Raw genomic sequence first — 26,306 nt, 5'->3', positions numbered from 1 at the left:
CATCCAATCCTCAACATTAATCTGACATCCTTCGAGAACTATCATATTCACTTTCCTAATACCTTTCCGTAAAATTGCCCAGCCTTGCTCAAAAGTAATGGTGGTTACTTTGTTTATATCAATTTCTTCTACTTTGTCTTCTTCAATGTCTTCCGGTTTTTTTTCCTGAACAGTAAAGTCAAACATATCATCTAGCTTACGATCAAGTTCACCAGCATCAACGACGGGATCAGATTCATTGTATTCAATAAAACAGTCCTTATATTTGTTATAAAGCTCTTGTGAATAATCAATCAGGCTTCTGCGTACACATTTTATAAATGGTTCTGTGACGATTTGACTTAAGGAAAAATAATCAAACAAAAGCCAAAAACTAATATTAATAAACAATACAATAGATACAATCAGCAAAATCCAAATATTATCTTCAAGGAAAGAAAAAATCCAAGGATACCCATGCAAATTCATCAAATCCTCAACATTAATCTGACATCATTCGAGAACTATATCATCTTCACTTTCCTAATCCCTTTCCGCAAAATTGTCCAACCTTGCTCAAAAGTAATGGTGGTTACTTTGTTAATATCAATTTCTTCTACTTTGTCTTCTTCAATGTCTTCCGATTTTATTTTTTTTCCTGAACAGTAAAATCAAACATATCATCTAGCTTACGATCAAGTTCACCAGCATCAACGATGGGATCGGATTCATTGTATTCAATAAAACACTCCTTATATTTGTTATAAAGCTCTTGTGAATGATCAATCAGGCTTCTGCGTACACATTTTATAAATGGTTCTGTGACGATTTGAATTAAGGAAAAATAATCAAACAAAAGCCAAAAACTAATTTTAATAAACAATACAACAGATACAATCAGCAAAATCCAAACATTATCTTCAAGGAAAAAAAATCCAAGGATACCCATGCAAATTCATCCAATCCTCAACATTAATCTGACATCCTTCGAGAACTATCATATTCACTTTCCTAATCCCTTTCCGCAAAATTGCCCAGCCTTGCTCAAAAGTAATGGTGGTTACTTTGTTTATATCAATTTCTTCTACTTTGTCTTCTTCAATGTCTTCCGATTTTTTTTCCTGAACAGTAAAGTCAAACATATCATCTAGCTTACGATCAAGTTCACCATCATCAACGACAGGATCAGATTCCGGCGAATCGGGTTCCGGTTCCAGCGGAGCTTTGAAAACACCTTCTTGGTCTCGAAGATCAAGAAGCTTAGTGATGATGTAATTATCCATAATTTCTCTATTAATAGCTTCAACCACTCACTCCACGAATGTAATCTTCGTCTGTGTCAAGCATCCTGTCAGGTACATGATATCCCGGTAAGGCAGCTTTCACTTGGTCATACAAGATCGGAATCACATTTGCACCACCAACTAATTCAAGAAGAGAATGATTCGGTAACATCTGATTCAGAATCCTTTCTAGAAGGGGTCGAGGCATGATGTTTTGAAAGAAGAAGAATGAATACGCGTGGGAGTGAGTGAAGGATAAACCCTAATCTCTGTCTCTATCGAGGCATGTTGTTTTGAAAGAAGAAGGATAAACCCTAATCGCTACTATCTTTCTCTATCTCTATTGTTAAAATTAAAAAAAACAAAAGAAAAAGAAAAACAAAAATGGTAGAGTTTTTTTATATCTTTAAACTTAGGCAAGATGTTAAACCCTATTTACTTTGCTTAATTTCCCTCCAAAACATACTAGTATAAACAAACTTTTATAAATAAATAATAATAATAATAATAATAATAATAATAATAATAATAATAATAATAATAATAATAATAATAATAATAATAAAGGGAGGTTAAGCAAGTTGTTAAATCCTAATTTACTTTGGCTAATTTCCCTCCAAAACACACTAAACTAACTTTTTATAAATAAATAAATAAATAAATATAAAAGGAAGGTTAAGCAAGATGTTAAACCTGCCTAATTTCCCTCCAAAATATTAGTTACTCATAATAATCTAATCGTTTCTCTCCATTATAAAAGTCTTCATCTCAATTTATTGCAATTTTAATTATTGTCTTTGTCACTATAAATCTCTGAAAACTCTCCTTTACATTTTAATTATTAATCCTAAATTAATTTAATTGTTTGGTTGAAAGTTGAAACTAAGAACAATCTATGTGGATAACAATTTTTATTACAAATCTTGGAATAACCCCTTTGCCATATCATCAAAAATTGGAGTTAGATATCAATCGTTAGTTGGTTCAGTAGTGATTGACGCTGAACTTGGTAGGGAGGACCGCAGTTCGATCCCTCGCAACTGCGATCAGGAGGGGACTGAAACTACTTAATGTCAGAACTGACCCCAAACCAGATTCAACTGGTAGTGAAAAACAAAAACAAAAAATTGGAGTTAGATTGATGGGAGGGACCAAATGTCTTCAATTTGAAAGTTGAGGGACTAAAATTGCGGAATTAAAAATAGGGGATAAAAATCCCAAATTTATTAAAATGGGGAACTAAAACTGCAATTAAACCTTTTTTAAAAGTAAAAATCACGGCCCTTTTTGTTTTTATAGCTAAAATATGATATTATTAACGTTAAATTATATCTTATTTTAATCAAAGTGATACCAATTAAGTCATTATTTCAATCATAAACATGAAAATAATATTTAAATTATACTTGCAGCTAAACTCCAACACGGTTCTGTGTTGTATACAGAGTTTATGGGAATGATTATCGCCCCAGAGAACACTAGCATACATTGTTGGAATAATATATGGTTGGAGAGCGATTGTAAAGTTGCGTTGAGCGCCATCACGAATATGGATATTGTGCCATGGACTTTGAGAAATCGTTGGAGTAACTGCTTCTCATTGGGATTGAACATTTCAACGTCCCGGGAAGGGAATAGCTGCGTTGACAAACTCGCAAACCACGGTCATAGGCTGTTATCCCTCACGTGGTGGGATTTGCTTCCGATTTGTGTTAGGAGTGAGTTTTTGAAAGACAAGATGAGACTTCCTAGCTATCGATTTCACAAGTAATATAATGTTGTTCTCCTTATGTTTTGACGGGGTAAGGCCTAGCCCCCTTGTACATATTTTTATTTTCTATTTTAATATATTTTATGAGCTATAGGTATATGATAGGTGTAACTAGGGGTGACAACATAGTTGGGATGTCCAGTTGTTTCTTGATGCCTAGATGATCTTAGTTTATCCACACACAAAAAATTTGCAAACATCAATGTATATCATCAATAATATTTTTTAAATACTGGTCCACCATAAATCACTCGAAGAAGTGGACCATATTAGAATTTATCATCATTATTATTATATGTTGATGATAGTGATATGTTGATATGGGTGTAAATGTGATCCATTTGGTATGTTGTTGACAAGTACATTTGTGAAGAAAAGAAACACAAGGGAATGGTATATATGTTACATGGTATTGTGGTTAAACTCCAAAAGTTTAAAGGTTGGTATGATAAAATCACTGTTTAAAAAATAATAGAATAATAGTAATTAATAAGAAAATGTAACTCAATTTATTAATCAAATAGTAATTCAAAGGTTACATATATTTTTATTATATATACTGTTGTGAGAGTTGACTTAAAATCAGGAAATTCAAGTTTATTCAAGTTCAGGATGAACCGGTGCAAGTTAAGAATGAACCAATGCAAGCAGCTTAAAAAGGAATGAACTGGTGCATGTCCAGAAATGCACCGATGCATGGCATATGGTTGAGAAACCCGAGAGAATCTTGCACTGATGCAAGAGGGATTTGAGCTGTTTGAGCTGTTTGAGCTGATGCAAAGCGCGAAGGCTGCGAATCCGACAGGGTCTTCGATGACTTATGGTCATTGTATGTTATTTTAAGCAAATTCAAGGAAAAAGTAGGAAATATGTAAGTTTTAGACCTAAAACAAGGAAAGAATGGCATGATAAGTGAGATAGCTTGATCCACAAGAAAATGAAGGTTTTGCCTGCGCGTGGCGCAATTGGAAGCATTGGAAGGAGGCTGAAATGCTGGGATTGATTGTTATTGTTCTTTGATGCAACTACCTTAGAGATAGGGAATTGATCATTGAATCCTTGTTAGAAAACCTCAATTAACATGTTTGGCATATTAGAATTTATATTTTAAGAATGATGATGATGATCTTCGGTTGGAGGTGTGTCCATTAAATAAAGTGTTGGAACCTTTATGGGATGTGACAATATGGACATATAGAATCACATTCTATATGTCTTTTCTAGTGGACAAGGAATTGTATCAAAACCAGTGGATATTTACCAAATTTTCAAAATATGCTTATTAGTATACATCCAATCCAAGTACTTTCCTTATTCCCAACTGGACATTAGTCTTTTTCTATTCCTGCGCCCATTTTATTTAACAATGCTGTTATTTATGTGTCAGATTATAAACAACTTGGTAGAAATATCAAACTTCTCTGAAGATGATAGTTGGCTCCTGCAAAAAACACATTTAAAATCAACTTCGTCTAAGTTAATAAGCTATAAATAAAATAATTTCTGTGAATCTCAGCCTCGTATATAACTGATGCAATACATGAACATTTTGTTGCCAACTGTTATATAACTGATGCAATGCAATACTTGAGCATATTGTTGCTAACTGTTCTTTGCAAGATAGGCCTTTTAGTTCAATCATTCCATCTTTAGCCCATTGGATTGTAAAGAGCAATAGCATTGAGCTAGCCACCGTATGTCAATTTAGGCACATCTTGCATGATATAAAAGACTTCAACAACTTACAAACTACATTAGGCCTAGGGGGAGTAAAACCAGGTGGGATCTTCATATAAACTTCTTCCTCCAAATCCCCATGTAGAAAAGCATTATTCACATCTAGTTGTTGAAGGTTCCAGTTTTGAGTTGCTGCAATAGCTAGTAGTAAATGTACTGTGGTCATTTTTACAACAGGAGAGAAAGTGCTAGAAAATCAATACCTTCAGTTTGTGTATAACACTTAGCAACTAGGGTGTGGTGCGGTTGTCAGATGTGACATTGTTACATATATAGTTGTTGAGGCGTATACGAGGGTTACGAGGCCTGGTTGATTTTCTGAGAGGTGGTTCATCTTGTGTTGGAATGGAACTGGATGTAACAATATCAGGATGTCTTGCGTTAGAGCTAGTAGGACTAAATGCAGAGATTACCAAATAACCCAATAGCAGGCACGGCAAAACAAGAAAAACAAACGTAAGCTGCAAATTAGCACCACCAAGCATCGCATATTAGTACACAAGAAGACAAAGGAAATAAAAAATATGAAAGAAGCACGATACTCCAATGAATACGACTTTACCCGCACTAAATTTACCTTAACCAGCAAGATCAAATATATACTATTTATTAAATTCCCAGTTTCAAGATCCTGCATATTTTGTTTACCAGTTGCACACAGAAGACAACCCCCAAGATACACCCTATTTTTATTAGTCATTTTTGGAGGCAATTATTCAAATTACAAGGTACTAAGCTGAAAATGACCTTTGCCTATCATCCTGAAACTGATGGGCAAACTGAGGTCCTTAATATATGTTTGGAAAGTTACTTGAGGTGCTTTGCTTCTGAGCAACGTAAGTCTTGGTCCCATGGATACTCTGGGCTGAATTTTGGTATAACACCACCTATCATGTTTCTATTGGAAAAACTCCTTTTAAAGTGGTTTTATGGAAGACAAGCTCCTACTGTGTTAAAATTCTGAGTAATGAAACAAAGGTGGAACCTATGGCTCTTGAGTCTTGAGTTGCATGAGAGAGATGATACAATTACTCCGTTTTCATTTCACTATAATTTCTCTTATATTGCTATATTCATACATTTGAACCCATCAATATATAAATGGATGAATTATTTAAAAAAGAAAAGAAGTAGCAAGTCACCTGAAATATGGACAAAACGGTAACTGGATCGGTTTGATATAATAAGAGCACCAGACACTCAACAAAAGGTAGTTTATACATGAGGAAGACCAACCCACCAAGATAACTACATAAACCATACCTATCATAATGTGTTGTGCATATTAAGTGTAAAAATGGTCACTTAAAAGAGGGATGGAAAATAAAATTTACAACTAGACAATACTCATTACAATTGAAGCTAGAAAGGTACCAAATAAAGCAAATGTCACAATTGAACCAAAATTTGAGAAAAAGAGGGTTTCTCCAGAAAGCCACATTACCAACAATATCAAATCAAATGGACATCTAAAAGAACAAAAAACTACAAACAAAAACTATTTCCCAATATCCATAGTTAAATAAATAAAAATCAACATAAAATGAGTTGCTTGTTATTTTTTATTCAGCAGAGAATTATTTCCCAAAGACTGACTCATATAACCTGTTAAGAAACAATACAAGTGAAAGGGGAAAAAAGATTGTATTTATCTCAGCAAAGAATTATAATGCATTCATTAATTCATCTTCGTAGCTTCTCGGAAAAAGATTGTATTTATCTCAGCAAAGAACAAGCAAACACCGAACCAAAAATCAACAATGTAATTTACATAACTCATTCACTTCCTCAATGAATCATATACACATAAATCAGAGAGAGTAGTTTATTGTCAAAAGTGTCTTAATCTACATAAATGTTTAGGAACAGCTAGTGGTTGGACAGCACAAGTGAGTCGGTACATAGTATACATCCAATCCAAGTACTTTCCTTATTCCCAACTGGACGTTAGTCTTTTTCTATTCTTGCGCCCATTTTATTTAACAATACTGTTATTTATGTGTCAGATTATAAACAACTTGGTAGAAATATCAAACTTCTCAGAAGACGACAATTGCGGCTCCTGCAAAAAACACATTTAAATCAACTTCGTGTAAGTTAATATGCTATAAATAAAATAATTTATGAGAATCTCAGCCTTGTATATAACTGATGCAATACTTGAGCATATTGTTGCGAAGTGGTCCTTGCAAGATCTTGGCCTTTTAGTTCAATCTTTCCAGCTTTTGCCCATTGGGTTGTAAAGAGCATAGCATTGAGTAAGCGACCATATGTCAATTTAGGTACATCTTGCATGACTTGGAGGAAACTGTAAGTCAAGGCCTAATTAACCGGCAAAAAACTTTGTTTTCAGTGACAATTCTGTATATTGATTTTCTAACTGAATTATATCAACCATTAGAATAGAAGAAAAAAAAAGGATTCCTAATGCATTACTACTAACCGATTTGCTTGCTGCTTTTCCATCTTTGTCTTCACAAGCTGAAATACAAACTGCTAGCCCTCCACTTGTGCCTTTGTAACCGGCTCTCCGTTGTCTATGATCTTTCCAACCAAAAGAACCAATCCTGCTTGAACCAAACATAGGCTACTAAAGAGTGTTTTTAATGAATCAAGTCATCTTATATAGCATTAATTCATAATTAACTAACCGGTTCATCTTGCACAAAAATGGTAAGTCAAGAACTGTCCCACTAAAGGATGCATCAACGAAGGCATGGAGTTTGGCACCATGAGGTAGAGGCCTAACAATTGTGGCACTGATTTCGTCATCGAGTATCATACCCTCGTGTTCATAATCAACAGGACATATTGCTTCATCATACCCATCAACCTCATCCATGTTACGGTCTTTAACCCGTGATCCATGTCCACAGAAGTAAAACACCAACGAGTCCCCTGGTTTGCTGCCCTCAACTAACCACCTCATGGCCGTTCGCATGTTACTTTTTGTTGGGGTTGTGTTTTTCTCCTCTGAATCATCTGCGGGTCAAATATAAAAAGTGTTAAATATATAAATATGTACTAGTACCAGTATTATCATAAATAATAGTTGAAGAAAAAGTACCTGTGAGCATGTATATGGAATTGCTAGGAAATCCCAACTTGTCAATCAAAAATTGTTTCATGAGTTTAGCCTTGTTCACAGAACCTTTAAGCTTCCTCGGAGCCGCCGTGTCAGCATAACTGATTCCAAATAACACAGCCCTCTTGTTACCAAATGCAGAAGGAGACCTCAATGGAGGATAATAGGAAAAGACAGGTGTTCCATAGGTAGTAGGAGGATAATGCATGCTGAAATTATAGTTGTAGACGCTAATGAAAACTGATCCATTCCCATTTCCTGAAAGGTTACTAGGTAGGTTATTAATCAATGTTTTGTCATTGTGTTTGCCATCACCATCGTCCTTTAAACCAGGATTAGCAGATGTAAAAGACTGCAATTCCTCGCTAACCAGCTCTTGTTTTGTGTTAGTGTACTTAGCAGTAGTATTAATATTATCCTGGTTGGGCTGAAAAACGATATTCAACTTGGTGTTTTTCATGCCAATTTTCATGTACCTAAATGCTAACCTGATATGGTGAATATAAATCTGAGCTGAACCTAAATCATGGTTAAATCGCGACTGTTTGGAAGACCTAAGAGAATGAGAGAATGAGAATCTTTCTATTCAACTAATGATAAGATTGCATATGTATGAATTCTGATCACTTACCTTGAAGAACCAGATGCTGCAACCTGTTCTTGATTCTCTCTTGCCTTATAGAAAAGGAAGAACCACATGCTTTATTTTAAGATGACTATATTCTTTGTATGCAACTTGAAATTGATGTTGTTTCAATTTGATTTGATTATTTCCTAATTAATTGGTAGGATATGAGATTTGATTATTTCCTTATAATATTGTTCATTTCTTCTTGTTTAACCTCCCACACACCTTTATCACTAATTTGATTGGATGAGGTTTTATTTTAGCCTCTCATGATAAAATTTTCTTTCCAAATTTAAATTATATGCATTCGATCTCATATTAACAAATTGACGACGTTAAAGAACAACATGTTCATTCTTGATACATACACATAAATGATTTTTTAATTACAAGGAGCGGTCGGATAGTTTTCTTTAGGATTAAAACTTTGAGGTTCCCAAGAGAACTCATATCTAGATTTCTCTTCAAATCGAATTAAACCACGGTTGCCAAAATCACCACAGACAAAGTTACAATATTTAAGTAATGCATCATAAATTCGTCTGTATATAGATTCTCTGCAAAAACTCTTGTACCATTTGATCTATCTTAGCAGAGAACAAACAAGAATATAGAAAAAATCTCCACAATGTGAATTAGATAGATATTTATAAATCATAAATATACAAATCATAGTGATAAGCCAGTATTTAGGAAGAGTTTATTGTCCAAAACGACTTAATCTGCATCAATGTTTAGGAACAGCTAATGTTTAGACAATACAACACAATCACCAACTGGACACTGAGTCTTTTTATTCCAATAGGATGGACCTCAGAACCGAAATAACTTCGAAAAGATATCAAACTCCTCAAAAGACAACAGGTAGTTGTAGCTCTTGCAAAACGCATTTACAATAAACGTCGTGTAAGGTATGATATGTTGTAAATATATACAATGTGTTGTAATAAATAACTTATATTCATAAGAACTTTGTATAATATGTGGGCTGATAGTGCTTCCGAGGGTCCCTAGCAAGCTTTTGGTTTTTTAGTTCAAACTTGAAACTTTCTTGCTTTAGCACAATGTGTTGCAAAATGCATCACATGGAGCAAGTGGCCATATGTCAATTTAGGCTTTTGTATTGTTCCAATGTGTGTGCTCAAAATGATATGTGCATATTAACGTCGAATTTCCCTGATGGTGATAAAAGAGGGTCCTGCAAAACGAAGGTATCGATGCTTCTTCAAAGCGACATCACATATGTAGCTCGTTTCCTTTCCTAGATCACATATGATGCATAATTGGCTATAAAATTCAAACGATATTGTATATATATACTCCTTAAAAGCAATACCATGGAAAGAATATGATAATAGATTGACAGCAGATTACAGGAAATTTAAAATCAAATGGAAGAAAATCAAGCATTAAATATATGTCAGTGAAGGTATAGTCCAGTGGTATGGATTGGGACGCTGAAGGAGTATTATGAAGGTACAGGATTTGATACATACTGCTGCTAACTAAATTTGCCCCCTCCCTAACAAATTAACCACTAACATTTGCTTATAAAAAAAACATTGAATATAAATGTACTTACTTGTCTTTTTTATAAACATGCATGAGATCAAGAGTTGTTCCACTATGACAAGCGTCAATAATGGCATGAAGTTTAACACCTCTCTTGAGTGGCACAACAATGGTGGAGTTGATTTCATTTTCAGTGATCCCTCCTTCTCTCATAAAATCAACAGGGCAAATAGGAAAACTTGAAAATGTGATGAAATATTTTTTTTTCTTACAATGATGAAATATAACTCGATAACACAAAATTGACAACTTAATTTTCATCTTTTGATGACATATCCTAGTCATGTAAATACATTATAGTTCAGAATGATCTTTCAATTTAATTTTGTTATGCATTGATTAAACATTGAAAATAGAATTGTATCAAAATAAAAGTTTCTATATCGAATAGGAAACAGATACCTGTGAGGACACGTATGGATTGAATTGGGAATGCAAATTTCTCAACCAGTAGATGTTTCATGTTGATGACATCATTAACGGTTCCCTTGAGCCTGTATCGTCTTCCGCTGTAACGGTATGTAACTCCACAGAGAACCGCGTGTTTGTTATTGATTGTGGATGACAAAGGCGACGAATGGCCTGATGCAATTACGCTAGCAGTGTGTAGTTGAGTTTGGTTGAACAATCTCGCTCCAAAACAGTTTTCTCTTGATTGCTTATAACCTGAAGTTGACTTGCAAACAACTTGGCAGTGGCACTCACAGGAATGGTATAGTTGTTTTTGTTGGTACTACAAACTTTGGTTTGCAATCACTGCAAGCAAGTTCTTTTTCCATAGTATAATTTGAACTAAGAAACTTATGGTGATCTAATTCTAAGCTAGCACCATCGGTTCTGTTGCTGGTAATCGGAACATAATAGCCTTTGCTTTTTATGGCTTTTAATTTATCGCCCATTGTTTGATCAGGCCAAGTATATATGCAGTCACCGAAGATGAATATCTATAGAGAAGTTTTCAACTCAAACTTACCATTGGATTTGAGTTGTGCTCAAATGTGAAAACAAACATACTAATTTAATAGCAATTCAGACAAGTTTTCTCATCAACAACCAGATGCTATTATCTTTGGTTTCTATAGCTCCCCGAAACTGGTACGTCTAGTGAATGTGAAACTGAGCTGAGCTGAACCTAAATCATGCTTAAATTGCATCTGTTTGGCAGATCCAAGATAATAAGGGGAGGAGAATCTTTCTGTTTCATCTAAGATAAGATTTTTATATGTCTTTAAATCATGATAATTGATCACTTACCATAAAAAACCAGATGCTGCAACTTGTTCTAGATTCTCTCTTGCGTTATAGAGAAGGAAGAACCACATACATGTTTTATTTTAAGAAGATTATATTCTTTGTATGCAACTTGAAATTGAATGCCGTGGAAATTTTGATTTGGTTCTTAAATTCATTCCTAATTAGTTAAATATATGGTGAGATATGAGAATGAGAGGAATCTAGTATGAAAATGTTACATGGCGTAGATGAACTTTAGTCATCATACAATATTCTCGATTTCTTCTTTTTTCGAAATTTAAATTTTATGTTTTCGGTATATATATATATATATGTGTGTGTGTGTGTGTGTGTTGAAATTGCAAAGAGTGGTTGGATCAGTTTCTGTAGGATTAAAAAGGGGGTTTTCAACTTGGAGATTCCCAAGAGGACTCTTTATCTCGATTGCTCTTTGAATCGAAGCACAATTGCCAAAAATCATCATAAACAAAGTTACAAGTTACAACACTTCAATAATGCATTAATAAATTCATGAAATATGATATTTTGACACAAATATAGGCATCGACACTGTATACATTTATTATACGGTTTTCTATATTTTTATCTGGAAAAGCTCATATAACATTAATTGATCTATTTTAGCAGGAAACACACAAGAATAGAACACAAGCTTCAACAATGCAAAATAGATAGCTATATAAATCATAAATATACATATTAGGGGGACAAACATCCACACGAGTTCAAAATATCTTAATCTGCATCAACATTTAGGAACAGGTAGTGTTTAGAAAACACAAATGAAACAATAGAATACAATACAACACAATACAATACATGAATACAATATACTACTTCCCTTGTTTTATTAAAACCAAATCTCACCAACTGGACACTACTCTTTTTCTTCCAACAGGATAAACCTCCCGGGCCTGTTATGTTATGTATCACATTACAACCGAACCAACTTTGAATTGATATCAAACTCCTCAGAAGATGAGAGTTAGTTGTGTAGCTCTCGCAAAACGAATTTAGAATAAACTTCATGTAAGTTATGGTATGTTGTAAATAGATACAGTGTTTAATAAGTAAATTACATTGATAAGATATGGACTGATCAAGAACTTTGAATAACTGATGTAATATATGGCTGATAGCTGATGCAATAATAACTTTCCTGCTTTAGCTCAATGAGCTGCAGAGTAGATCACATCATTAAGAATGTGGCCATATGCCAATTTAAGTTTTTTCTTTTTTTGTTTCAATGTGCATGCTCAAAATAATATTCTCGTACGAACATCAAATTTCTCCGATGCTGATAAAAGAGGGTCCTGCAATGCAATATTCCAAACACTTCATGAATTTACTACATTAGGAACCACTATATATATATATATATATATATATATATATATATATATATATATATATATATATATATATATATATATATATATATATATATATATATATATATATATATATATATATATTGAGTATTGGATTAGTTGGTTATAAAATACTGATATTTAGTGAGGAAAAACAAAATGAAGGTATCGATGCTTCTTTAAAGAGACAACATATGTAGCTCGTTTTCTATCCTATGTCATAAATGATGCATATTTGGGTATGAAATACAGATGATAGTGGATATATATATATATATATATATACTCCTTAAAAGAAATAGTGTGTAAAGAGTATGATGTAAGCCTACCTGGTCAATTCTACGGTGAAAAATACGTCTCAAGAACCCGCTGAAGTGTTTGCTTCGTTGAATCTTGGCAATATCCTCGTGCAATTTTTCTAGCAAACTGGCATATGTAATCCCAGAATGTTCTCTGATTATTTTTGCTAAAAGATAGGTCATAACACCGTTCATCTCTTTTCCTCCAAAAGCCTGCACAGGTTGGTCACAACTCAAGAAAAGAAGGAAGTGGACAAGTATGTCTATTGCGTTGAAAAAACAGATAAAAAAAAATAAAAAAAATAAAAATAAAAAAAAAACTATTCTTACTGCTGTATCAGCAGCCAACTGACTATCTTCACAAGCACTGAAGCAAATGGCTGTTCCACCATTTGTACGTTTAGTAACAGGTTCTGTGCCGGGGGGATTATTATTCATCCATTTCCAATTGCCACTGCAAGCATATATGCATACAAGAGATAAATCAATTAGTTATCTTTCCAAGGACTAAGTGAGATTTGGAATTGAATAGGAAAGAGACCATATGATGCAAGCTACGTCCTTTGATTTCAGCCTTGCGACCATACTCCCCCTTGAACCCATATGTACTTACTTGTCCTTTTTATAAACATGCATGAGATCAAGAGTTGTTCCACTATGACAAGCATCAATAATAGCATGAAGTTTAACACCATTCTTGAGTGGCTCAACAATGGTAGAATTGATTTCATTGTCAGTGATCATTCCTTCTCTAATAAAATCAACAGGGCAAATAGTTTCATCAAGTCCATCAATTTCATCTTCTTTGTCATCTGCCAGTTGTTGCATACCATGTCCGGAGAAGTAGAATACCAACGAGTCTCCTGATTGGCAATCCTTCACCAGCCACTTTAAAGATTCCACTATATTCCTCCTTGTTGGAATCAAATTTGGATCCTTCTGTTCTTCTGCAATTTACAGATTTCATAAATAGTATCAACCTCTTTTCTTTTCTTTTTTATCGCAGGCAAAATAGTATCAATCTCATCAAAACATGTTTCTAGCACACATGAAAAGTTGAAGATGTGATGGAAAATAACTTGATAACACAGAATTGACATCGACACATTAATTTTTATCTTCTATGATATATTCTAGTCATGTAAAATAAACATACAGCATGAAAGAAACAAATAAATATTAAGTTTCTAGCAGATACCTGTGAGGACACGTATGGATTGAATTGGGAATGCAAAATTCTCAACCAGTAGAGAGTTCATGTTTACAACATCATTAACGGTTCCCTTGAGCCTGTATCGTCTTCTGCTGTAACTAACTCCACAAAGAACCGCGCGCTTGTTACCAGTTGGAGTTGTGGACAACAAGGGTGAGGAAAAACTTGTTGCATTTGTGCTAGCATTGTGTAGTTGATCTTGGTTGAAAAATTTGGCTCCTAAACTATTTTCTCTTAATTGCTTATAACCTGAAATCGATTTGCTAACACCTTGGCACTCACAGCAACGATATGTACCTATTTTTGTTGGTACTACAAACTTTCGTTTGCAACGAATGCAGGCAAGTTCTTTTTCCATAGTATGTTTTGAACTAAGAAACTTATGATGATCAAAGCAAGCACCATCAGTACTATTTCTGGTAAATGGGAAATAACTGCTTTTGCTTTTTCTGGCTTTTAATCTATCACCCATTATTATAAGTATATATGCAACTATAGCAAAGCAAAAAGAATATATATAGACAAGTTTTCAACTCAAATGTGAAAACAAACATATACTAATTTGATGGCAATTCATTTTAGTTTGATGGATTGCCAACTTTCACCTTTGTTGATGCATTTCATTTCATAAGTTGAAAATTGTGGACCGTTACATAAACTAATATTTGTATTAAAACAAAAAATGTCAAATGTGGAATCCAATCCCTCACAATTGGAGGATGCATAATGGTAACCTTTTTTTGTGGTGAGGCACCACAGTGGCAATTCTGTATTCTGGTGCTGGGCTGGAAACACAAAAGCTGAATTCACATGAGAAGCGATTTTCTTTTTGGTTCTAGAAGGGATTTATTAATTTACTATAATAATTGAATAAGAAGAAATGAAGAATACTTTGTTATTAGGTGAGGCATCTCTCATTTGTGTAGAAGATATGCTTTTATCAATTATTCTGCATTAAAAAATCAAGAATCAGATGCTCTTCTCTTAACTTTGGTTTAATGTCAGCCCCCAAAGGCCAAAACTGATGCACGTGTGGTTTTTTAATAAAAAATAATCTACCAAATTCAAATGTTTTTTAAATAATAATTTAATTGTAAATTTTTTATTTTTTTACATAATTATAAATTCTTGTGAACATTAGTCAAAACATTAACTAATGTGTGAAAGGGGAAAAAAAAGGAGCCAATTTTCACCCTTTTATTTGTGTTTATAACAAAAATTTAGAGTGAGAAGATAATGATTCATTCCAAGACATGATATCATAAATAGGCTCAAATTGAAAACTTAAAGTCTTATATCAGTAGACCAAAATCAAATCATTCTACATTTCTAATCCTCCATTGTTTTTTACAAAAATCTATAACCTGTTTAGAACAATTTCAATGTTTATAAAAAACAATAATAAAAAAAAAATCAATCATAAATATATAATAATTTTATTTACTTTGTTTCAAAAAACATGGAGACTTCACAAACTCAATAGTAAAAATTCATGTACAGTCAATAAAAGAGCCACAAAATATGGATTCTGTGAATTTATTATAATAAAAATAACTAGTATATCACTGTTATTGTTAACATAAATACTTAAATTTTCTTTCTTTTTAACTAAATTAATTATCTTTCCTAATCTCTCTCTTACCAATATCAAATTCATTTACAAGTTCTTACAATGTGTGGTGTGAACTCTAAAATTTTACATTACATAATTAGTAAGCCCTTCTATATCATATAGTACATGTTATTAATAACCTCTATTTATTTATTTTGCAATCACTACGGATATGCTATTTAAACTGTCACTAATATTCATTGCATTGTTCATATTTTCACTTGATGTAGCTATGGGATACACTCACTACACACTAACCATGTAAGGAGTTCAATTGAAAGACCTCTAAGACAATTACAACAGTGATACAGACTTCATAAAACAACACTACATGATAATATTGGTTCTCTTGCGAATAAACAGGATAGTGGGATAATACAACATACAGCGAGTTAAGGACAAATTAATTGAGACCATTCTACGATAAATCTATGCAGGCACCATAACTGAGCATGATCAACCTCGAAAGCTGGATTTTCTCTTCTAGATCAACTCCTGCTACTGATTTTCATTAACATCATTCAGCTGCAAAATTTTAAAGGGAAAAAGAAAAAAAAAAGACATTTTTTAGTTGTTAATATAAACAAACAATAATTCGATCCACAATACACTCAGTTTATCAAAGGTTGCCAACTCAGACACAGTGCATATTTTAAGATATTGAAATCTCATAATAATACACTCTACTTTAAGCAAAGTAGTGACTACTGACTACGACATCTTTCAGTTAGGAAGGCAAAATATATAATAGTTGGCTTAGCTGATAAGAGAACAAAAACCATTTTTATCATCAATTTATAGAGAATAAACAATTACCAGTCTAAAGATGGCCAGCATTTGGTGATCCAGTGTCCAACACATTGATTTGACCAGATATTTTTGCCTTGCAAACTGGACACATGAATCCAACAGAATCTGATTGTATTTCAGAATTAACAGCATCGTGGTTAAACTCTATTCCACACCATACACATGTGGTTGTGAGCTGATTATTGGCACCCAAATTTAACATAACTTCTTGTGATGCACATGTCCCTTGCACCACTATGTTATTTGCCAATTCAGCTGACACATCTTGAACACTTGCAAAATCATACTCAAGAGAACCAATATCTTCTAACCTCAATTCCTGGAACCCCTGTCAATGAGGAATAACAAGAATAATATTCAATGTTAGATCAGCAATGTCAATCAGTTCAGCGTATCATGGGTGGGTAGTAGCTAATTGCTGCATAATAGAATTTGATGTCCGTGACGCTAGATTCCAATAATGAAAATTTGCATTTACCAATGGTTCAAATGAAGAAATAAATAATAGATCAAATAGGAAATGCACTAGACATGTTTGTTTAAAGTACGCAAGCACATGGTCTGTTAAGTGAAGAAAAGATTTGTAATGAAAACAACAAGGAAGAGACTTAGACACATAGCTGGATATACAAGTTACACATCAGTAACTTACTTTCTTACCAATTGTTACTACACTAGTGTTAGACATATAGTACTGTTAGTACAGGATTGCATATAGTGCACCATCATACTCTGTATATAAGCATCTGTGATGCTCTTTTTCATCAAATTGATTCAAATGGACAATTTCTATTTCTATTTCTCTTGAACTCTAACATGGTCATAACCTAGCAACTAGCACCGCTCAAGTCTCTAAGACACCTAATCTAAGAGTAGGAGAAATGTGCAAGGCCGATGAGCAAGAGCAAGTAAGATACCATGCAAGCATTCTTAATCTCAGTATAAATAAAGGGGCTAGATTGATAATTTCTTCATCTCGCCAAAAACAAGCAAGCCCAAATAAAGAAATTATTTTTTCCCATTGTAAGATATATGAAATGAAAAGAACATTCAAGAGGGAGAGCTTTAATCCCTGGTTCACCAAAGGCATTGTAAATAATGAAAACTTACAGCAACAGATCAATACAAAATAAAACCTGAATATAACATAGATGGAAGTAAGCACGGGTAGACTACAATACATGCATAAAGGGCTTCAAATTAACCACTTTCTAACATGACCCGATATAATACTTATAGGAGCATTCTCTCTACTTTGCAACAACATATATGAAACCCTGACAATAATGGCAAGGATAAGTTATACATTATACCTTGTCTGAGCTGAATGCAGAAAAAGAATCCATGGATTGTTCTGGGGATACAGAGGGGTTAGAAACCATAGATTGGATCACATTTTCTTTAGAAGTTGGCATTGCTGTCACTTGAACATTAGCAACACCGGGTACATCCTTGCAGCCATCTAAACCAATTTTCAAGTCACTCTTATTACTATTGTTTTCGTCAAGTTTAAGATCCCCCTTAGTATTAGTGCAACCAGAATTTTCACTCTTCTCATATCCAGGTGTCATGTGATTCCCAAATGAAGGAAGCAACGGGATTTGAGAAATTCCTTGCAGATCAATCCCAGAATGATCAAATCCGTCAACAGTCAGCACCGCACCACCTTTTCCTTTAGAAGTATCAGGTGCATCAACATTTTTATTATTTACAGATAACAAGCTTGTGTTATCTAGAAAACTAGAAATCTTTGCATTAATAACTCGGTTATCGTTGTCAATTTTCTCTATTGTTCCACCCATGGGTAAACGAGGACTAACTTGCCGATTTAAATCGTGAACTACATTTGGGCCAATCAAGCTCTCTTCCATTTGCTGTTCACTGACCAGAGACTCAACATTTATGTCTTCATCTAAGTCGCCAGCCGCAATTTCTGAAGCATGAATCGTATTCAGTTTAGAGGAACTTGGTTCCATGACAGAATCCTCCACAATAGAGTTTTGAGCAATTTCGATGAGGGCATCCATCTTAGAGATCTTTGAAGGCATCTCATCTGTGACTGGAGACTCTTCTGCTCTCGAGACATTAGGCTGATCCGGCAAGTCTTCAGCTTTCCTCAAATAATTCCTAACATGTATCCCAACGTGACTATTGTAGCGACGCTTTTCCAGAAACACTTTATGACAGAACTGGCACTCAAACTTCCCATCTTTAATTATAACTCCATCTGAAACAGATGAACCAAGTCGATAACGCCTCGTCGTCTTCTGATGAATAGACAACAGGTGCTCCAAGTACGCATCCTTCTCACCGAAGGTCATGTTGCACTTGTGACATTCAAACAGATCATGTATTTGCACATCTGCAAGGTTCTCCATCTCCAACAAGGACATTTCCTTCAACCGTTCATTAGAGACGGACAAACCAGACACATCCGAGTTAGTGGCAACAATCTGCCGTTGATCCTGCTCCTCATGAGCAACACCTGTAGACTGCAGCGTAACCCATTAATCTCCAGAATAATATCACAACAGATCAACAGCAGCAGAGTTACTTACATTTTCAGTAGTCACTCTCTGTTCTTGAAGTATGCTTTCACTCCTATGACTGATTTGTAACTGTAAATCAGAGTGACCAAAACGAGACTGCAAATAGGAAGAAACTTCTTTGCAAGACACAAACTGCTGTCCACTAGGGCTGGAGAATATCAAACAACAAAACAAATAAGCTCCAAAAAGCATGCCAACACAAACATACAAACAAAATCCAACTATATTTAGGGTATATTTGGATTGACTTGTTTGACTTTACCTACTTGCATAAATAAAACACTTGTAAGACTGTTTGGGAGACCTTATAGAAACAGCTTATTACATGCTCGTAAATTGTTTTCAAATTAATTTCATAAGCTCTCTAGGATAGCTTACCAAAACAGCCTATAATTTATACGAAAACAATTTAACTATATTTTATCTTTTTGTATAGAAATAACTTATAAATAAGCACTTAATTAAACTATTTATCCAAACATGGGCTTACACGGCGAGTTGATAAACAAAGCACATTAATGCTATTCCAAATTAACAACAAAAAAATCACATTACTACTCATACATGTAAATTCTGCAATATTATGATACAAATGATATAAATGTGTTATCCAAACATGGAAGAATATAATATCGAAAACAAATAGTGCATTAAACCTTATATATCTCCTGCAATAGATCCAAGCACGACCATCTTTCCTCTTCAAACTAAGCAAAAGCTTCCAACCAAGAGGCAACACATCTCCAAAATCAGCAGCATCAACAATCCTCCTCTTCCTTCTCCTACTTCCCCACTGACCAACCAAATCACTCAAAAACTCTAACAATTCCTCTTCCTTACTCAACCCTTCCGTCCTTCTCGCAATCTCGGCCGCAAACGGATGCTCCACCATCGACAACACATTCAAATCAACAGCAACACCATTCTTATTCACAATCTCCATCCCTCTATAACACTCATCCAAATGCACCTTCATTTTAGGTTTCCTCCCTCTTTTTCTCTTCCTCACCTCACCGGAAAATACCACCGGCGGTGAAATTGAAGGAACAACTACAGGCTGAAGAAGCTCAACCTGATCGAACTTCGGATCTTCTCTAATAAACTGTTTGAGGTAATCAATAATGATACGGTGGTCGGAGGGAAGAACGGGAGTTGGAAGAAGTGGCGGTGCACGACAACGTCGGTGAGATCGGGAGTAGGTTTGACGGTGAGAACCGGCGCTGTGGTTGAAAGTTGAGGGATCGATTTTGGGAGTGACGATTTGGCGCGTAGATTTTAGGTCGAAGGAAGAGAGAGAAGAGAGAGAAAGTGTTTGAAGTTCAGAGTGAGAGAGAGTTGTTGAATCAATGGAAGTTAACCATTCCATCTTCACCGTTGATTCTTCTTCTTCCTTCATCTTCTTCTTCTTCTTCTTCAATGTTTAGCTCAGTTGTGAAAATTGAAAATGTTTCTTCAGCTTAATTACGAAAGTTTATAGCATAAATAAATTCTTACATTCATTAATTTAAAATACTTTAATTTTTTCTCATTTACTTTTGTTTATTTGTTTTTTTGTAAATCATTTACTTTTATTTTACTTGACTTTGGAGTTGAGCGGTGTTTTTCTTCTTCTTTTCTTTTTTGGTACAATTTCTTCTTGTTTTCTAGCACCAAAAATAAACTGTGTAATTCCATTTTTTTTCTTTTTTATTTTTGTGGATTTTGGATTTTTTAAATTTTAAAAAGGAACTTTTTTTTAAAATCCAAAAAAGTTATAAATGAAAATTTAGAAAAGTATGTTATTTTTTTCTTTTTAAGCAAATAACAATGCAATTAAATAAAAAGAAGATACCAATAAGTCTATGGGGGTAAGAGCCTGACCAGCGTAAAGACAATCCGAAAGGGTAATACCGTACAACTTTAATCAACTTACACAAAAGTGGTATACAAAACATAACTAGACCAAAATTCAGTGAAAGAGTCGGATGCGAAGCAGTCGAAGACACATTAAACACAATCCAGCAAGTCCAATGTGGGAGTCAAAACCAAACTAGAGATAAGCTAAAAACGAAACAATCTATCTCTTACGTCATGGCAACTGAATTCTAGCGCGCCTGATAAAAATGACAAAATATTATTTTAATTCAAACTCTAAATGATAAAAATTTAGATGAGTTAAAAACCTCCATTTTAATCCTTAAGAAATCAATCCGGGTAGTACTTGCAATTAAAAAATCAAACATATGTATGGGATTTGAATACACCCACAACTATAAATGAAGTTGTGTTTTAGCAACATTTATATGTTACAATAGAAAATAAAATAATATCACGAACCTAGAAAATAGAAATCAAGAATGAACATTTTTAACGTCACCATTGATGCCTCCTTCTGCATTTGGTAACAAGAGGGCTGTGTTATTTGGAATCCGTTATGCTGACACGGCGGCTCCGAGGAAGCTTTAGAGGTTCTGTGAACAATGCTAAGTGCATGAAACAATTTTTGATTGACAAGTTGGGATTTCCTAGTAATTCCATATACATGCTCACAGAGTCACATGTACTTTCTCTTCAACTATTATATATGACCTGCGGATGATTCAGAGGAGAAAAACACATTCCCAACAAAAAGTAACATGCGAACAGCCCATGAGGTGGTTGGTTGAGAGAAACAAACCTGGAGATTCGTTGGTGTTTTACTTTTGTGGAGTGTGGACATGGCATGGATCACGTGTTAAAGACCATAACATGGACGAGGTTGATGGGTATGACGAAGCAATAAGTCCTGTTGATTATGAACACGAGGGTATGATACTCGATGACGAAATCAGTGCCACAATTGTTAGGCGTCTACCTCACGGTGCCAAACTCCATGCCTTCGTTCCTTTAGTGGGACAGTTCTTGACTTACCATTTTTGTGCAAGATGAACCGGCAAGTTGATTATGAATTAATGCTATTTTATATAAGACGAGTCGGTTTATTAAAAAAAAATCACTCTTTAGTAGTCTATGTTTGGTTCAAGCAGGATTGGTTCTTTTGGATGGAAAGATCATAGACAACAGAGAACCGGTTACAAAGGCACAAGTGGAGGGCTAGCAGTTTGTATTTCAGCCTGTGATGACAAAGATGGAAATGCAGCAAGCAAATCGGTTAGTAGTGCAATATGCATCATTTTTTTTTTCTATTCTAATGGTTGATATAAATCAGTTAGAATCAATATACAGAATTGTTACTGAAGACAAAGTTTTTTTCTGGTTAATTAGGCCTTGATTTGCAGTTTCCTCCAAGTCATGCAAGATTTACCTAAATTTTCATATGGTCGCTTGCTCAATGCTATGCTTTTTACAATCCAATGGGCTAAAGCTGGAAAGATTGAACTAAAAGGCTAAGATCTTGCAAGGACCACTTCGCAACAATATGCTCAAGTATTGCATCAGTTATATACAAGGATGAGATTCTCATAAATTATCTTATTTATTTATAGCATATTAACTTAACACGAAGTTGATTTTAAATGTGTTTTTTGTAGGAGCCGCAACTGTCCTCTTCTGCGAAGTTTGATATTTCTACCAAGTTGTTTATAATCTGACACATAAATAACAACATTGTTAAATAAAATGAGCGCAGGAATAGAAAAAGACTAATGTCCAGTTGGGAATAAGGAAAGTACTTGGATTGGATGTATACTATGTACCGACTCATTTGTGTTGTTCAACTGCTAGCTGGTCATAGACGTTGATGCAAATTAAGACATTTTTTGACAATAAACTACTCTCGGATTTATGTGTATATGATTCATTGAGGAAGTGAATGAGTTATGTAAATTACATTGTTGATTTTTGGTTCTGTGTTTGCTTGTTCTTTGCTCAGATAAATACAATGTTTTTCCGAGAAGCTACGAAGATGAATTAGTGAACGCGTTATAAAGTTGTTGTAAAACATTATCAACGAGGATAAGAGTAATCACAAAGAATATGATATATGGGAAGTTGACAATGCAACAGATCCAATCCAACAATACTGTTATAGGATATTAAGTACAGACAGGTAGAGAAGGAACCCTTGTTATTGAATTCCTTTTTATTGCTTTCTTTTACAAGTTTTTGCATTTGGATAGAGTGTAAGGCCATGGCATAGATGCTTGACTTTATCTTTTATTGGTATCATGATATTTATTACATTGCATTTAAAATTTGACTTTTTTATGAAAATCAATTCAACCGACTATGATTTTACATAAATTCCTTCTTATGGAATTTATATGCCCTCCTGATTATCGGGAAGTGGACCATAGCATGGATGAGGTTGATGGGTATGATGAAGTTATATGCCCTGCTGATTATGAAAGCGGGGGAAGATTCTCGACGTTGAAATCAACACTACAATTGTTAGGCCTCTACCTCATGGTGTCAAACTTCATGTTTGACTTACCATTTTGTGTAGAGAATAAAATATATCAATTACAATCTCTACAATTTTATGAATACTTTCCTGTAGTTACAATCTCATCTATTTTCATTTAGATATCTATATATATAATTCCTAAATAGTTCTCCTACTACTTCTATAAACCCTAATCCACTTAACCACTCACACTTTCCACAACAATCTCCCTCTCAAGTGTGAGTCCATCCACTCTATGATATGCTCCCCCTCAAGCGAAAGCTTTATTCATCCTACACTTGTAGGCCATACGCCACACTGCTCCACGAGACTCGTCGTCTGACCACCTTTGTCAGGAAGACTTTCGATACAAGGAGCCAGTTCAACCCTTCGTTGAACCATTGGCTCTGATACCACTGTTGGGTCATCACGAGGGGGCAGCCAGGAGGATCATCCATGTTGGGTTTAAGAGCAACTCTACAAGTGAGTTGGACATCACACTTTAACCCAAAACCTTAAGGGCCTGTTTGGTGCGCAGGATAGCATAGTGACATGATAGGATATAAAACAGGATAAGGATAGGATAGGATAACAGCAGGATAACAGTTATACTCAGTTATCATATCCTATGTTTGGTGCACACAGGATAACAAACATGATAACTATTATATTTTGTTTTTAATACATACTTGCTCATAATAATATGATAAGATATATAACTTATTTAATTGACAAAATTACTCTTGTAAAACAATTGTTATTTTTTTAAAATTATTTTGTAACACTTTGAATTTTATAAATAAAAAATATAACTAAGTAATCAAATAACTTTATATAATTTAAAATAAAAATCATGATAAAATAATCAAGTTTAATTTTTTATATGAATCATGATCAAATAAATAACTCAATAATATATACATGTTAGATAAGCCAAATAAATATATGATATATCTCATACGTAAATAATAAAATTACTATTGCAAAAGAATTATATTTAATTTTTTATAAAATTTAAATTAATATCCCTATTTGGCAATTTTTTAATAATCATTTTACTTTAAAATATTGTAATTTTAGCAATTTTTTTAGAATATACAAATTACAAAATTAACTTATCATATGTATCACCAAATACTGGATTGCGGCAGGATATGATACAATTATCCTATCCTGTCTCTTATCCTGTGCACCAAACGGCCCCTAAGGTGTTAGGTTTATGAGTTCTCTCACTTATAAAGTGTTCAGCCTCCACTTTTCTAAACAATGTGGGACTTAACCACTCACACTTTCCACAACACAAATTTCCGATACGCAATACCGGTATACCGGCGCTATACCGGATATTTAACAACACTGATTTCAAACTGTGCTTGTAGCAGCTCAGGATTTGGTAGGAGGACCAATTGCTCATGAGGGTGGCCATGCTTTACTGGTTGGCCTGGATCACGCAGTCACAAAGGATTTTGTAGGAGGACCAATTGCTCAGGAGGGTCCAGTTGCATTGCTTCAGGATATGGTTGAGGACAGTGATATGGATGAGGGTGACGATATGGTTGATGTTGTTGATATGTCTTTTATGCTTTGGGAAATTCCAGATCCACCAGTACCATTTGATCCGAACTTTATACCAAGACACGATAATGATAACGTTTTAGATCTTTTCCGTCTTAGTAATGTTGCTCCTAATCCACAGTTTGATCAAAAGGCAATGGAGGAATTTAAGGAGGATCGTTATTTCCATAAGGCTCTCTTACAAGCTGACATAGATGATCTTGCAGAGATTGTGACTGATTTTGTTCCATCTGTCCTCAAGTCTAGTGCAACACAAATAGAGGATCCTCGAATCTTGAGGGAAGAGCTTGGTGTCGAAATTGGAATACCGGGAAGGTATCCCACTTTGTTTGGCGACTTGTTCGTTGATGCTATCAAAGCTGAAGTTAGAAAACATATTGAGGATGCACAAAATAGGTTGAATCAGACAACACATTGAAGATGTAGTTTTTGTTTCATTTTTATCTCACATAGGTTGAATTAGTTTTGGTTTCATTGTTCCATTTAGTTTGAATTTGACAGTAGTTATGGTATCTTTGTTTTAATGTTTGTGTGTTTTTTTATTACATTGATGCAACCTAATACTTATGTACCTAATATTGTGTCTTTGTTTTTAATGTTTTTGTGTGTCTTTGTTTTAATGTTTCTGTGTTTTTGTTCCTCCTGTTGCACTGTCATTTGGTTTTTTTTCTTCATTACTGATTATTCAAACACAAAGAGACACAAATCATATGGAATGCTTTTTATTCAATACTGATTAATCAAACACGGACACAAATCTCAACTGAAGTACAAAACTTGCAAGAACAACCAAACTCACACTTACAGAGTCAGAGCTACATTGAAATAGCACAATTTAAGTTGTGCTACCAGATTTGGTCGTGTCCATTGCATACTTAAATATATATCTTACACATATTTGTGATCCAAAGGGCAACGTAAGAGATGAAGTTGATTTAAGCCTTCTCTTACGCAATCTCTCTGCAATAGCAAATGCAAGCTCAGGAGATTGAGAAGCATTAAGCCTAGGATCACAATGAGTGTGGTAGCTTGAACTCAAGTCATCGAAAGTAATAGTCCGTGAGCCTCAAACACATTCTGCCCGGTCATTTCCAAACGAACACCTCCAGGGTAGCTTCATTCTTGCTCGTGGACATTTCAGGGTTAGGAAAATCTTTTTCGAAATTCATGTTTGAAGAAAGCAGCGGCCAGCCACCAAATAAAAGA

General features: G+C 34.3%; 2 protein-coding genes and 2 pseudogenes across 2 annotated transcripts; 1 reads left to right on the top strand and 3 right to left on the bottom strand.

The window, feature by feature from the left end:
• Positions 1–6,462: 6,462 nt before the first annotated feature.
• Positions 6,463–10,971, bottom strand: LOC123905438 (annotated as a pseudogene).
• A 1,349-nt stretch (positions 10,972–12,320) lies between these two features.
• On the bottom strand, positions 12,321–15,098 carry LOC123905439 (metacaspase-3-like). The gene is made up of 5 exons (XM_045955032.1): positions 14,177–15,098; positions 13,592–13,925; positions 13,309–13,432; positions 13,009–13,191; positions 12,321–12,622 (listed from the first exon to the last, which is right to left on the bottom strand). Exons 1-5 carry the CDS (start codon positions 14,661–14,663, stop codon positions 12,566–12,568), a joined length of 1,185 nt encoding a protein of 394 aa, XP_045810988.1. The 5' UTR covers positions 14,664–15,098; the 3' UTR covers positions 12,321–12,565.
• An 832-nt stretch (positions 15,099–15,930) lies between these two features.
• Positions 15,931–20,703, bottom strand: LOC123905437. The gene is made up of 5 exons (XM_045955031.1): positions 19,819–20,703; positions 19,172–19,310; positions 17,927–19,105; positions 16,620–16,941; positions 15,931–16,328 (listed from the first exon to the last, which is right to left on the bottom strand). The coding sequence occupies exons 1-4, from the start codon at positions 20,556–20,558 to the stop codon at positions 16,624–16,626; spliced, it is 2,376 nt and encodes a 791-aa protein (XP_045810987.1). The 5' UTR covers positions 20,559–20,703; the 3' UTR covers positions 15,931–16,328; positions 16,620–16,623.
• Positions 20,704–21,514: 811 nt separating this feature from the next.
• LOC123904533 lies at positions 21,515–22,731 on the top strand (annotated as a pseudogene).
• Positions 22,732–26,306: the final 3,575 nt, after the last annotated feature.

The sequence above is a fragment of the Trifolium pratense genome, linkage group LG2, assembly GCF_020283565.1.
Source record: "Trifolium pratense cultivar HEN17-A07 linkage group LG2, ARS_RC_1.1, whole genome shotgun sequence".
Classification (NCBI taxonomy): Eukaryota; Viridiplantae; Streptophyta; class Magnoliopsida; order Fabales; family Fabaceae; genus Trifolium; species Trifolium pratense.
Note: the sequence above shows the minus strand (reverse complement) of the source record. Positions and strands in the feature narration are given on the sequence as shown.

Bases quoted from the DNA above. Each gene is read 5' to 3' on its own strand.
- LOC123905437 (XM_045955031.1), bottom strand. From the start codon at position 20,558: ATGAAGGAAGAAGAAGAATCAACGGTGAAGATGGAATGGTTAACTTCC. The intron at 19,311-19,818 runs GTTTAATGCACT...GATATTCTCCAG, and splicing joins TATTGCAGGAGATATATAAG to CCCTAGTGGACAGCAGTTTG. The intron at 16,942-17,926 runs GTATAATGTATA...CCTCATTGACAG, and splicing joins CTGCATTCAGCTCAGACAAG to GGGTTCCAGGAATTGAGGTT.
- LOC123905439 (XM_045955032.1), bottom strand. From the start codon at position 14,663: ATGGGTGATAGATTAAAAGCCAGAAAAAGCAAAAGCAGTTATTTCCCA. The intron at 13,926-14,176 runs GTATCTGCTAGA...TGTAAATTGCAG, and splicing joins ATCCATACGTGTCCTCACAG to AAGAACAGAAGGATCCAAAT. The intron at 12,623-13,008 runs GTAGGCTTACAT...ATTGCATTGCAG, and splicing joins TTCACCGTAGAATTGACCAG to GACCCTCTTTTATCAGCATC.